At 42.1% G+C, this 12,399-nt stretch overlaps 1 protein-coding gene across 5 annotated transcripts in view; it reads right to left on the bottom strand.

Annotated features, from left to right (window-relative positions):
* Positions 1-241: 241 nt before the first annotated feature.
* DTNA (dystrobrevin alpha) overlaps positions 242-12,399 on the bottom strand; it is a 197,861-nt gene continuing 185,703 nt past the window's right edge. For 3 of the 5 annotated variants that reach the window (XM_037154491.2, XM_037154485.2, XM_037154486.2), the window contains 3 exons: positions 8,665-8,797; positions 6,801-6,849; positions 3,827-3,917 (listed from right to left, as the gene is read on the bottom strand). In XM_037154491.2, the coding sequence (XP_037010386.2) occupies positions 6,832-6,849; positions 8,665-8,797 (151 nt within the window). In that variant the 3' untranslated portion in view covers positions 3,827-3,917; positions 6,801-6,831. Of the gene's footprint in view, positions 3,918-6,800; positions 6,850-8,664; positions 8,798-12,399 lie in introns of all 5 variants that reach the window. The other 2 variants (XM_037154482.2, XM_037154480.2) reach the window with 2 other exon arrangements.

Raw genomic sequence — 12,399 nt, 5'->3', positions numbered from 1 at the left:
AAGCACTAACTATGTTAGGTGTTTGTGACTCAACCCCCCCCATATTGACTGTAACAAGGCTTTCCATTAAAAATAAAATCGTGTTATCAAAGGTGAGATATTTTGCCTCCATTGCTTAATACCCAATTGACAGATCCTGCTTCACACTGCAAATACTGACTTGGTTTCTCCTTTGACCAGACAGAGATCATGTTCCTTTAGGAAAGAGTTACTGAAATGGAGTAAAGTACACAAGATATAGTGTTTTTAAAAACATTTTTTAATGAAGAAATAATTCCATTCCAAAATATAGACACACAATTAAATAGTTTAATCACTTCAAAATATAACATGTCCCCAGGAGGTTCCATCACACACACACACACACACACACACACGCACACACACACAAAACAATACTTAACAGCAATACAAAAACCCCATACAATAACTGTTTTGTTACAATACCAATGAACGTTGTGAAATATTTAGGGTTTCTGAATTGGTTACTTTGAATGCTGTCAAATTGCAGTAGTCATAATTAAAAATGTCTTACAGTTAATTAGCCTCAAGATATAATGCTTCTGATTTTTTTCTCTTTTTGGTTCAAAAGTAAAAATGCCCTTTCTTCTGAGGACACAGTGGAGTTCTTGTTTGTGGCTCCTTGCGCGGAATCAAATCAAGGTGACTGCAGCAACCCAAAGTTGCCGTATTTACAATGTTTATCTACAGTTAACAGCCAAGAACTAATAAGGGTGGACAAAGGTGATCAAAATAAAAGCAGACGTCAGTGCTAAATTATGATGCAACAGTTTGGCTCATGCATACTAAGAAAATACATAGTATATCACAACAAAGGCCACACTCTTATGCAATTAAGTTCACATTACTACTTACAAATGAACCTTCCCTGCCTTATCATTCGAGAATCCATTTTTCACAATCTCCAGCACATCTCCCTCTGACCAACCAAACTTACCCCGACTTCCGTCCTGACCAACCACAACTGATTCCTGAATCCCATACAGTAGATTTCACCCTCCTCCTTCCCTCCATGAATATGGCATTGTGGAGGAGGGCTGGCTGTGTTAGCCCAGTGCTCATTAATAGGCCATCATCTCTGATGGAAATGCATGTGCAATTCATCGTGGAACAAGAAAGAAACCCCCCTCCCCAAGATATAACTGTACTTAATGGACAGGACAGGTAATACCTGCTGGGTTTGCTCTCAGAACAGGCCCCAAAAGTAAATTTGGAGAGCCAAGGAAAGAAACCCACCAAAAACCACAAAAGCCCAAAACAACACACGCCATTTTGTCTCGATTACAGGAGAGGGGTGCTTGAGTCTGGTCTCAGTGCTGACGTGGAGCTAAGAGAAAGAAAAGGTGGCTGGTTAGTCAGGAACTGGTCATTGGCAGCAGTTTCTAGAGACCTTGCAATGGCTTTGCAGGATGGTATCAACAACCGTGTGATGGAGTTGGCAATGAAAGCTACAACAAGGGGGAAGATCATCAGCAAAACAGTTCAAACCTTAGACAAACATTCTGATATAGAAACACAGTGACAACAGTGTCATTCAGCTCATTCCAGTCAGTGGCTGCATGCCACTCACAGGGTCAGAGTTCTGAGTTCAAGAACTACCTGGCTATGAGTTAGAGCTGACAGCAATGTAAGTAGCTGGGATGTAGTGGTTGTAAGTACTGAGTACGAGGCACCCGGGACCACCTGCTCCATCTAGAGAGGTACGGTTTCACAGAAGATGGGCAGTGGAAAGGAGATGAACATTAAGATATACCAACAAAACCCGCAATAAAAATCTATCTGTGCAAAAAATCTGAGAACTGTGCAGTTGTGCCACTTTGGTGTCAGCCTGTTCTCAAGGACATTTGTCAGACTGGTTCTCTGGAAGGAAGTATGATTGAGTGTGTCAATGGGTAGAATGGGCTCCTTACTAATGCCGACCAAGAGCTTAACTATCCCTAAGGCATGTGATTCCGTTTCTGACCAAATGCAGAGATGGGAACATCGTAGAGCCCGCTGGAGAGGGAGCTGGAAGATGTCAGGACACCTGCTGTCAGCTGGGTACTCATTAACTACCAACTATGTGGGGTGGGCGAAGGTTGCGGCCAGCCATGGAAGCAAAATCAAGTTGCTGAAGTTTTAAGCTTGACACAGAGCCTGTCTTACTTACTTTGAATAAGGCCTTTTCAGAGATTTTATTATACAACTTCATTCTAAAGCAGTGGTTCTCAACCTTTAGCAGGCACCAGAATCACCTGGAGGTTTATTAAAACACAGATTGCTGCCACCCCCCCAACTCCCCCCTCCCAGCACCCACCCAGAATTACTGACTCAGTAGGCCTGGGCTGGGGCCCAAGAATTTGCATTTCTAAATAAATTCCCAGGGGATGCTGATGCTTTCTGGTCCAGGGAACACACTTTGAGAAACATTGTCTTAAAATGATGTTGTCTTCTTTCTTTTAAAGGAGCAGCAGGAATTTCAGAGAAGCTGCCAATTTGAGTATAATGCATCTAATATGCTGCAGGATTTTTATTTAATCATTTCTTGATAAAGGTTATTTTTTCAGTTCCCAAGAATCCCCAAGGGAGGTCTTTAGTACTCCCCCAAAAGGGTCCTCATAAAGGACCATCAACAGTCTTCCGTTCTCCCTTCTTTGACATTTCTTTTGCACACCAGCTTTTTTCCCTGAGTGCAAAATCCCAACTCAACTTAGCAGAGGCTGTTCCCTTTCACGTGACCACAGAAGGCTGCATGCAGAATACCAGGTAGCCAGCTAAGGCAATACACATTCAGAAATAAAAGGAGAGTGAACATTTTTGCAAGCGCACTTTTTAAGCCTGTACAATTAAAGCTGAAGGCCTCCAAACAACCTGATAGGGGAACTTGTGGATGAGCGGTGCTGTTAGAGACATGCTCCCTAAAGCTAAAACGAGAGGAACAGGACTGTGGAAGAGCAGAGATCACTTTAGTCCGTGTGGGGATCTTATGGCACCTGTGGTTTATAAACAGCTTTAGTAACGATTATTTCAAAACATAGTTCACAGTTTTTAAGAAGATCTGTGCTGATTTTAAAAACTAGATTCTATAGAATTCGAATGTTGTCTGTTTTTGAATATGACATCTATTTGGAAAAAATATTTACACTAAATTCTATGGCTGATTTGCTAGAATATCTTGAAAGAAAACAACCTCAAGTTGGAAAGAAGCCCCAAAGACTGCATTTTCCTGGTAGGTTTGCTTCAAGTCACTGCTCACAGAGACTTGGTGACAAGGGCAGAGAGTGCAGGCCAAGGACCCTTCTTGGCTTCTGGGCTCCGAGTCTGTACACCCAGGAACCAAATCCATCAGGGTCAAGAATAATTGCAAGTGGTTGTTTTTTCCCAATTGCTGTGGAAAAAAAATGTACATTGTATAATAAACTGTTTTGCTAAAATCTCAAAGAATTCAGAAATCAAACTTCTAGCTATAAACAGTATTAGTATTGTCACTGTAAACTGAACAGGTTCAATATCATGTGCAAAGGTTTAAAATGCTTATTAACGCTGCCGTCGTGAGCAACAGCAGCGTGGGTTTCCAGCCTGTGGGTCTTTTGTTCGTTTTAAACCAGGGATGAGCCATGTTACAGAAGATGTGGTTGATAAGTGAGCTGTGAACCGAAGTCTCTTTTTTTCTTTCCTTTTTTAAAACACACACAACTATGATCTACAAATCTTAGAACAAAATGTTAGCTGCACTACAGTCAGTGGAAAACGTCTCTGGGGGAGGGGGTCTGTCAGGAGCAGGTGCGTGTGGCGGCTCCTCTCTTCGGTGAGGTGGCGGCCAGGCTGCTGTCTTCTCCTCTGTGTGGGTGGGTGCAGCGCTCCCCTTCATCATCAGCTCTCATGTTATTTTCATCATCTGTCTGACTATAGTTTGCCTGGGAATAAGGAATGTGTGATTTTTTTTAAAAGATGAAAACTGTTCTCTGAATCAGAATTAGGAAGCTAAGGGTCCCCCTTTACCCCAACACACACACACACACACACACACACTCTCTCTCTCTCTCTCTCTCTCTCTCTCACTTTCTCTCCCCTCCCTTCCTTTGAGAATCAGGAACAAATGTCCTGGGACATGGTGTGCTAGTTATTGTACCTTCTGAAAGAGAGGACCAGAATGCTCATGTCGAGTCTCTTGCTCAGTGGGTATCTGAAAGGTTAAAGCAGTGTGAAGCTGTCCTTTAGACAAGGAGGTATGAGCACACTGACTCACCATCAGAATACCAGGCTAATTAATACTTTTTTAAATCTATTTTTGATCTTCAAATCCCCCAATTTCTGAAGTCAGGCTGTGGCTGGCCAAGGAGAAAGACCACATGGCCAGAGGGATGGAAAAGGGAGGAATCCAAGATTTGAGTAGGTCGAAATGGGGTTTTGTTGTACGCAAAGTTGACTACTAATCCTATGGGTACTGTTTCTTCCAAAGCAGCTAGTTGAAAAGCAATAAACTAGGTTTTATTGGTTTTGTGTTGATAAGTGCATATTTATTTTTAAACAGGCCTAAGGCTCCTTTTGAGCAAGTGACGGGTTCCAGTTCATGACCCTTACAGGCTCTGTTGGTGGCAGCCTAATCGGCTTGGAGCTGAGGAAGTTCGTTTAGGACACTTGGATCAGAGATGCGTATAGTTTGGGATAATATCTGGCCTTGTAGTGTAGTCAGATGGCCATACAAATAGATTTCAATACCATAAACTTCTCTAAAATTTCAGCTGTATTTCTTGGCTACATCAAGGAAAATTACAGTAGGATAAAACTAGCTACAAAGAAGAAAAGCCACTAGCTTCTGCAGGGTTTTAGCAGGTTTTAAATGAATTTTGCCCGAGTGGCTGATATCGTAACAGGCTGGTTCATGTTTAGAGACCTGTGGGATGCCAGGTACGTGGATACAGGACACATTAAATGGCAGAGGCCGCAGCTGCATTAATTTTTTACTGCCAAATTTTTACTGGAGATAAAAAATTGCCTAAGAACTTTCAAAGCACTGAAATATTTGGCTTTTAGGTACAAGAACCAAATGCCACTTTTTATCTGGGTTTATGTCAAGGGTAATTTATTAGGCTTTAAAAATATATTTTTCTAAGTAACTACTGTTGTTTAAATAACATGCAGAACACCACCAAATTGCTGGAGCTAAGAGAAAGAAAATGCTATTAAAGGGAAAAGCTTGCTCCTTTGGGACTAGATTTGTTATAACTGGGGAGAATATTTTCAGAAATGGCTCCTGAGATTTTTTTTCACTGACCCATTATGATGTATCAGGTGTAGCCTTCTTCAGTCCAAGGAGGGCAGAATACAGTGGGATCAGTAAGGTTCTTCTGTTCACACCAAAAGGGCCTAACAGTTCCAAAACTATGTATCATAATAGCAACTGTACTGTGATTTTTTACTTCCTTAATCTTAACCTGAGGACTAAGACAGGAGGTATGTAGTGTTTGAGCTTGAATGTATTCTTTACTAATTTATGCCATTTAGGATATGGAGATATATATATCCTTTTTTCAATCCAGCAGCCAGACTTAGGGGACTCACTCCATGGTTGGAAAAGGCTGTGTAATAACAGTAGATACAAGTGAAACTAAATAACTTGTGAGAGATATACTCGCTTAGAGCTGTACTGAGGGACATCTAAGTGGCCATTAGCTGGAGCCAGAGAAACCGTTTAGACTTATGGGACAGTTAGCTGCAGGGGAATCGAATCATTGCACATAGCTAGGTCCTAGCCTTGCTTATTAAAAATAGAGGGAGCAAGCTAGTTCTGAGTCCCAGGGGTGCCTATGCACTTACATTATAACTACAGCAGCTTCCAGTGATTAAATCCCTTGTAAAGCCCTGAGCACAGAATTGGGCATGTATGAGTGTGCTCATTAAAATTACAGTGTGCCTGCCACTATGTTAAGCTCTTTAAAAACTATGTATCAGTGAGGACAACTGCTCTATGATGTAGGTATTATTATGTATGTTGTACAGAGGGTATGGAGGCTCATCGAGGTTTAATAATTTGTCCAAGGTTATGCTGCTAAAATTTGGTGAAACTCTCATATGAAACTGGGTCTATCAGAGTCCACAGCCTAAGCTTCAGACCACCAGCCTCATGTGATCCTGCCAGCCGATGCTGTTCTTTCTCCATTAAAAAGTTACGGAGGCCCTTCCGTGTATGTAGGTGGGTCCTCAGGAGAAAAGGGTCACCTGCCACCTAAATGATACTTTTATTGTTACAGCTGCCTGAATTCTGCCAAGGACTTGAATTAGCTATTGCAAAAATAAAAGGCTGCAGAAGCTTTCCTCTATGTTTTGCTTCTTTGGTTTTTGCTTTTGTTTCAGTTTTGCTTTTACTTGTTAAGGACATATCTTGAGCCTACTGGACAGTGTGACTAAGGAGCTGACTCATCTCTGGGAGTGCTGAGCCAGCTTGGACTTTTCCTTCTCAGGTGACAGAGAGGCTAAAACGTGGGTGCTGGGAGGGACTAGTGATGTGGCTTCGTAGCCACAGCATATTGCTGGGGCGCATCTGGTGTTATAGAAGTTTCTGTGCCATTTTTCCTAATTAACAGAGTTACAAAGTCAAGTCCCAAGGGTTGCCAAGTCTCCACTGGATTGTAATGAAATACCCCATAGACTGGGATGATCCTTTGAGAAAAGCAGGGAAGGAGGGTTATTTTATCACAGAGAAATACCTAAGAGAGAGTGACTGTGAATTCGGGTTGCAGGTTATGAGAACTCGGTGAACAGTGGCCACATTTCCTCCTAAATGAGAGGGTACTTACTTGAGAGGAGAGTGATAAAAGGATATTGTATTCAACCTTGCAAGCTGACCTGTGGGTGACAAAGGACACAAACAAGAAAGGTGACATGTCAAGTCTGTGCTGCAGTCAAGCTGGTGAATTATTTGGTTGGAAGCCATGCACAAAGACAGAAAGAGAGAGGGCAATGAATGACAGTAGCATTCCGATCCATGAAACAACCGTACGCTCAAAGAGCAGTCAAGGAAAATCGCTTCGACGTTCTCCAGGGCACCCAGGCTTGCGTGGGGACACTCAGGCCTGTTATATTCTCCTAGCCCCTTTCTTTGCCTTTTCTCTGAAGTCACTGGGCATTGGAAAGGAAAGGAGAGAGAGAAGCAGCTTAAGACTTACCAACTGGATCTTAAGCTATTCATAGAATTTCCTTCCCTTCATTTCACTAATACATGGTTAAATTCCTAGTTCATTAAAAAAAAAAATAAACCCTAGAATTTCAGTAACTGTTGCCACCCAAATCCAGAAACTGATATGAGCTCCAGGAGGGAGGCCTAACAGTGCCTTCATCAGCATGAACCAGAGCATGGACGGTTTAACCACATCCCTCTCTCCCCCTGTGTGGCAGAACCAAGTGAGCTATGTATGGAACGTCCCTTGGAGCTCCCAGAGATGCCCTGGCAGCTTCATCCAGGCTAATTTTCTTCCATGGACAGGCCACAGAAATCACGAAGAAAGGGCCTTCTCCATGGGTCTGTACTTCAGGGACTTCGACCTTTTCTGCGCCGTTGAAGCACGGTACTACAGATGCAGTAAAGCCACTGTTCTGGCTATTTTTGTGTATAACTAGACCAACATTTTACTTGCTTCTGAAACGTGGTTGTTAAACCAAAAGGGCGAATGGAACATTCCAAAGAGGCAAGACTTTTGTTTCGTACTGCTTCCGTGGGGGTGGTGGGCTTCAATTTCCCTTTTGCTACATTCTTCTTGGGAAAATATTTCAAAACTTAATCTATAAACATAGGAGAAATAGGAGATAATTTATTCCCTTGGCTTCTCTTTCTTTCACTCACAGAGTAAGAGAGAAGCTACTGCTGACCTAGAAATGTGGAGAAAGATCTCTGGCCATTGGACAGAAAACCTGACAATATAATAAACACAGGCCTGAGGAGTGGCTGGTCTCAAACAGGCAAACATCCCTGGATCCGAGCACACCAAGAAAACATGGGTGGATTACAGACAAAGGAAACATGTAAGATAGACAAATATGGCACTAGAGCAGTCTCCATGGGGACAATGGTTTCCCTTTAGGATGAGTTACTAATTACACTTGCATGTTATGTTGAATGCATTCTCAGATGGCTTAATACAGTCCAATATATATGACAACCTGTCCATCCACACTCTGCTGAACCTGGAGCCTGTGGTCCCCCCAACACTTCTTTGTGAGATCTGTCGCTTGCCTATTATTTATGTTTGATATGAGACAGGTGGTGAGGGAGGCTGAGGACAAATGAGTAAAGGGAGGAGAGAGATTTATGCTTATCCGATTTCCTCGAGCCTTGTCCTCTGCACCTTTTTCCCATCTACGAGAAAAAGCATCTTCCCTGATGGTATTAGAGGAGGATGGACTGTTAGTCACCCCATTTCTGCTGATGTGACAAGGGCCTCCTTGCACTTCCCAGGTCAGAATTTATAACACATGGTGAGTGACAGCTGTTAGAAGTATTTGAAATTTCTAGTGTCTAGAATACATGGACTGAGTAGTCAGAATATTCCAGAAAGGGAGGGTGGGAGGCAGGAGAAGGCTCTGGTTTTTTTGAGTAATGTAGGAGGCCAGCCTCGGAGGGGCTGGAGCAGAGGTGGGGGGTGGAGTGGGCCTGGCTCCCGGTACCTGATAGGCTTCGTCCTGCAGCTTCTGCTTCAGGTACTCCTCCATCTTGAGCTCGTTCTCCAGCTGCCGGACTGAGTCGTTCTCATAGTTCTCGTCCTCGGGCCGCACGTAGGGATCCCCATCTTCCGTGACCCTGGAATAAACCACACATGGGGTTTGGGAGGCACATTTACCTTGTCCTCCAATTCACTTCAACTCAGCATCTTCTGTTACCTAACATAAAACTTAAAAACAAACAAACAAAAAACAACCCCCCCCAAGTCTTCAGAAGTTTAGGGAAATATATAATCGCCGAATTCTCATATGCGATTTTTCTACAGCTCTCTGGTGATCATTAATCATTTAATTTTTCTAGGGTTTACAAGTTGCCCTTTAAATGTTTGTCAGTCTTAAAAAAGCCAGGCTTATCTTTTGGACAGATATAGTTTTCCTAATCTGGTGGCTTTCTTTAAATGGATTCCAAGAACACTTTCTATAAGGAAAGTGAGCCCTCTAGTGAAATAAAAATTAAGGACATTTGTTCACAACTTAAACCCTCTCTGTGTGGTGCACGTGTGCAGGCGTGTGCGCTAACATGCTTTATTTCATCCTGGAATCCAGTCTCAGCATATCAGCCAATCAGTGTGAGGGAGGCTAATACTTTAACCCATAGCTTTTGACCTTTAACATTTATGCTAGCTCTTAATCTAAGAAATCCATTTAAATTGTCCAATTTCACTGTGATATAAACACGTAAGAATTACCTCGCTCACTGTTGTGTGACTCTTTCTCCATGTATTCATCCTAATATATATAAAGTTCCTAGAATGTAAATTCACTACCTAAATTATATGACTAAAATACTCTCAGGGTAAAACACAGTACCTGTTTAGATAGTACAGATGAGTAAAATATCCCCTAAAATTAAAAGACTAGTCAAGGAGAAGTTTCTGGATGGGAACTTAAATGCCACTGCTCATGTTTATTTATAACTGTACAACACGTTCTCATTATTTTTAGAGGTTTGGGGTCAAGATAAATAGGTCCGTGAGGCCTCTATGAACTTTCTCTCCCCAACTCCCACGGCAGTACTGGAAGCTGGAACTGCCACCAGCAGACTGGTGACAGGAGAGTGAGGTGGCTTTAGCCACGGTCTTGGATCTTAGCGTTGGAGTGAGACATTTTTAAGTAACCACCATGTGAATGCTTAATTATAGAAAGCCAAATAGATATGTGTTTACCAGACTGAAGTGATGAAAATTACTTCATCATTTTAAATAATGAACAAATCAAATAATTCTAAATCATAGAGGAAAGAACAAAAGAGCAAACAAGATTAAAAGCAGCAGCCCACTGCCATGTAAAATTATGTAATAATGCTCTCGTTCTGATCTTATGCTCTACGTTTTCCCAGCTGCTTTCAAAGCATGTCTATTTATAATTCCTCATTATTTCTGGTCTTTTACCCACTGCTTGGCCTGGGAGCCAAAACACCAGAAAGGCCTCTGTTTAGTTTCTTCTTTGGGTCCTTAACACAGCCACTTTATTTTTGTAGACTGCAGTGCTCTGCACATTAAGCTCCATCACTCTTCTGTAGTTTTTTTGTTTGTTTTTTTATTGATTATGCCATTACATTTGTTCTATTTTCCCCCTCCATTCCCCTCCACCCTACACACCCCTCCCCCACCATCCCCCCCTTTAGTTCATGAACACGTGTCTCAAGTTCTTTAGATTCTGTATTTCCCCTACTATTCTTACCCTCCCCCTATCTATTTTCTATCTACTGTCAATGCTACTTATTTTCTGTACCTTCTCCCCCCTTCTCCTTCTCCTACTCCCCTGTTGCTAACCCTCCACGTGATCTTCATTTCTATGGTTCACTCCTGATCTAGCTATCCTCTTAATTTGCTTTTGTTTTAGGGGTGTTCTTAATAACTGTGAGTTTGCTGTCCTTTCACTGTTCATCTTTTTTATCTTCTTTTTCTTAGGTAAGTCCCTTTAACATTTCATATAATAAGGGCTTGGTGATGATGAACTCCTTGAATTTGGTCTTATCTGAGAAGCACTTTACCTGTCCTTCCATTCTAAATGAAAACTTTGCTGGATAGAGCAATCTTGGTTGTAGGTCTTTGGTTTTCATGACTTGGAATACCTCTTTCCAGCCCCTTCTTGCCTGTAAAGTCTCTTTTGAGAAATCAGCTGACAGTCTGATAAGAACTCCTTTGTAGGTGACTGTCCCCTTATCTCTTGCTGCTTCTAGGATTCTCTCCTTCATTTTAATCTTGGCTAATGTAATGATGATGTGCCTTGGTGTGTTCCTTCTTGGGTCTAACTTCTTTGGGACTCTCTGAGCTTCCTGGATTTCCTGGAAGTCTATTTCCTTTGCCAGATTGGGGAAGTTCTCCTTTATTATTTGTTCAAATAAGGTTTCCACTGGTGGCTGTTCCTCTTCCCCTTCTGGTACCCCTATAATTTGAATGTTGGAACATTTAAAGATGTCCTGGAGGTTCCTAAACCTCTCCTCATTTTTTTGAATTCTTGTTTCTTCATTCTTTTCTGTTTGGTCATTTTTTCCTCCCTTCTGGTCTGCTCCCTTGATTTGAGTCCCAGTTTCCTTTCCATTACTATTGGTTTCCTGTGTATTGCCATTCATTTTAATTAGTTTAGCCTCCATATGTTCCTCTAATTTGTGCCTAAAATCAACCAGTTCTGTGAGGATCCTGATCACCAGTCTTTTGAACTGTGCATCTGAAAGTTTGGCTATTTCTTCATCGCTTAGATTTATGGGCTCTGGGGCTCTGAGTTGTTCTTGAGCCATGTTTTGATCTGTTTGTGCCAGTTTAGCTGAGCATTTCATTGTTTTCGGACTCCGTATTGTTGATTTTCTGTGTGGTTTGGTTGTGTTTATTGTTGTTAAAACTTTGTTATTTTTAGATTTGGCTGTATGAGGATGCAAGGTGTTTCCACCTATGCCTCCATCTTGGCGGAAGTCACTCTTTTGTAGTTTTTTGAATGGTTAGCCACTACCTTTCCAGCCTTTCGGTGAACCTCTGCCCACACTCCTCCCACCTCCGCACACCTCACTCTCCTGAAGGCCCCGCATCCTTGTCTTCCTTTGTTTTACTCTTTCTCCCCCCGAAGCTGGGCTCTGCAGGCTGCCCTAGCCTCACCTCTGTGTCTTTCAGCTTTGGCTTCCTCTGTCTGACTACTTAGAGCTGATCCAGCATCACAGAAGTCCGGTGGGGGCATTTCTGGTTCCGCGGGCTCCTACCCAGGACTGGAAGCCCAACTGAGTGAAAACCTTTGCAAAATGTCTTTTGAGAGTCAGATTTACACATATTTAACAAGTCAACTAAATTGCATTTCTTTAAAATGAGATTTCATACATTTACACTTGTGTGCGGCGTAACAGTGTTTTGGTCAGGAACCAACTACATATACTACAGTGGCCCCATAAGATAATGGAACTGAAAGATCCTTGCTGTCTAGTGACATTGCAGCTGTCATCACATCATAGTGTGACACACTACTCATGTGCTTGTGGTGATGCTGGTGTAAACAAACCTGCTCTGCCAGTTGTATGTATGGTACATAATGTTTGATCATGACAATACATGACTGTGTTACTGGCTTTGTTTTTACTGTATATTTTAGTGTTATTTTCTACTTATAAAAAGTGTGCTGTTAAACAGTATGCTGTGTTATGGCAGCAACAGCCCCGAAGGTCTCATGTTTACTTTGTCTTTTGATTGCATC

Source organism: Artibeus jamaicensis, unplaced genomic scaffold (assembly GCF_021234435.1).
Source record: "Artibeus jamaicensis isolate MK-2021 breed Jamaican fruit bat unplaced genomic scaffold, CSHL_Jam_final contig_354, whole genome shotgun sequence".
Classification (NCBI taxonomy): domain Eukaryota; kingdom Metazoa; phylum Chordata; class Mammalia; order Chiroptera; family Phyllostomidae; genus Artibeus; species Artibeus jamaicensis.
This window is presented reverse-complemented; position numbering and strand designations above follow the sequence as displayed.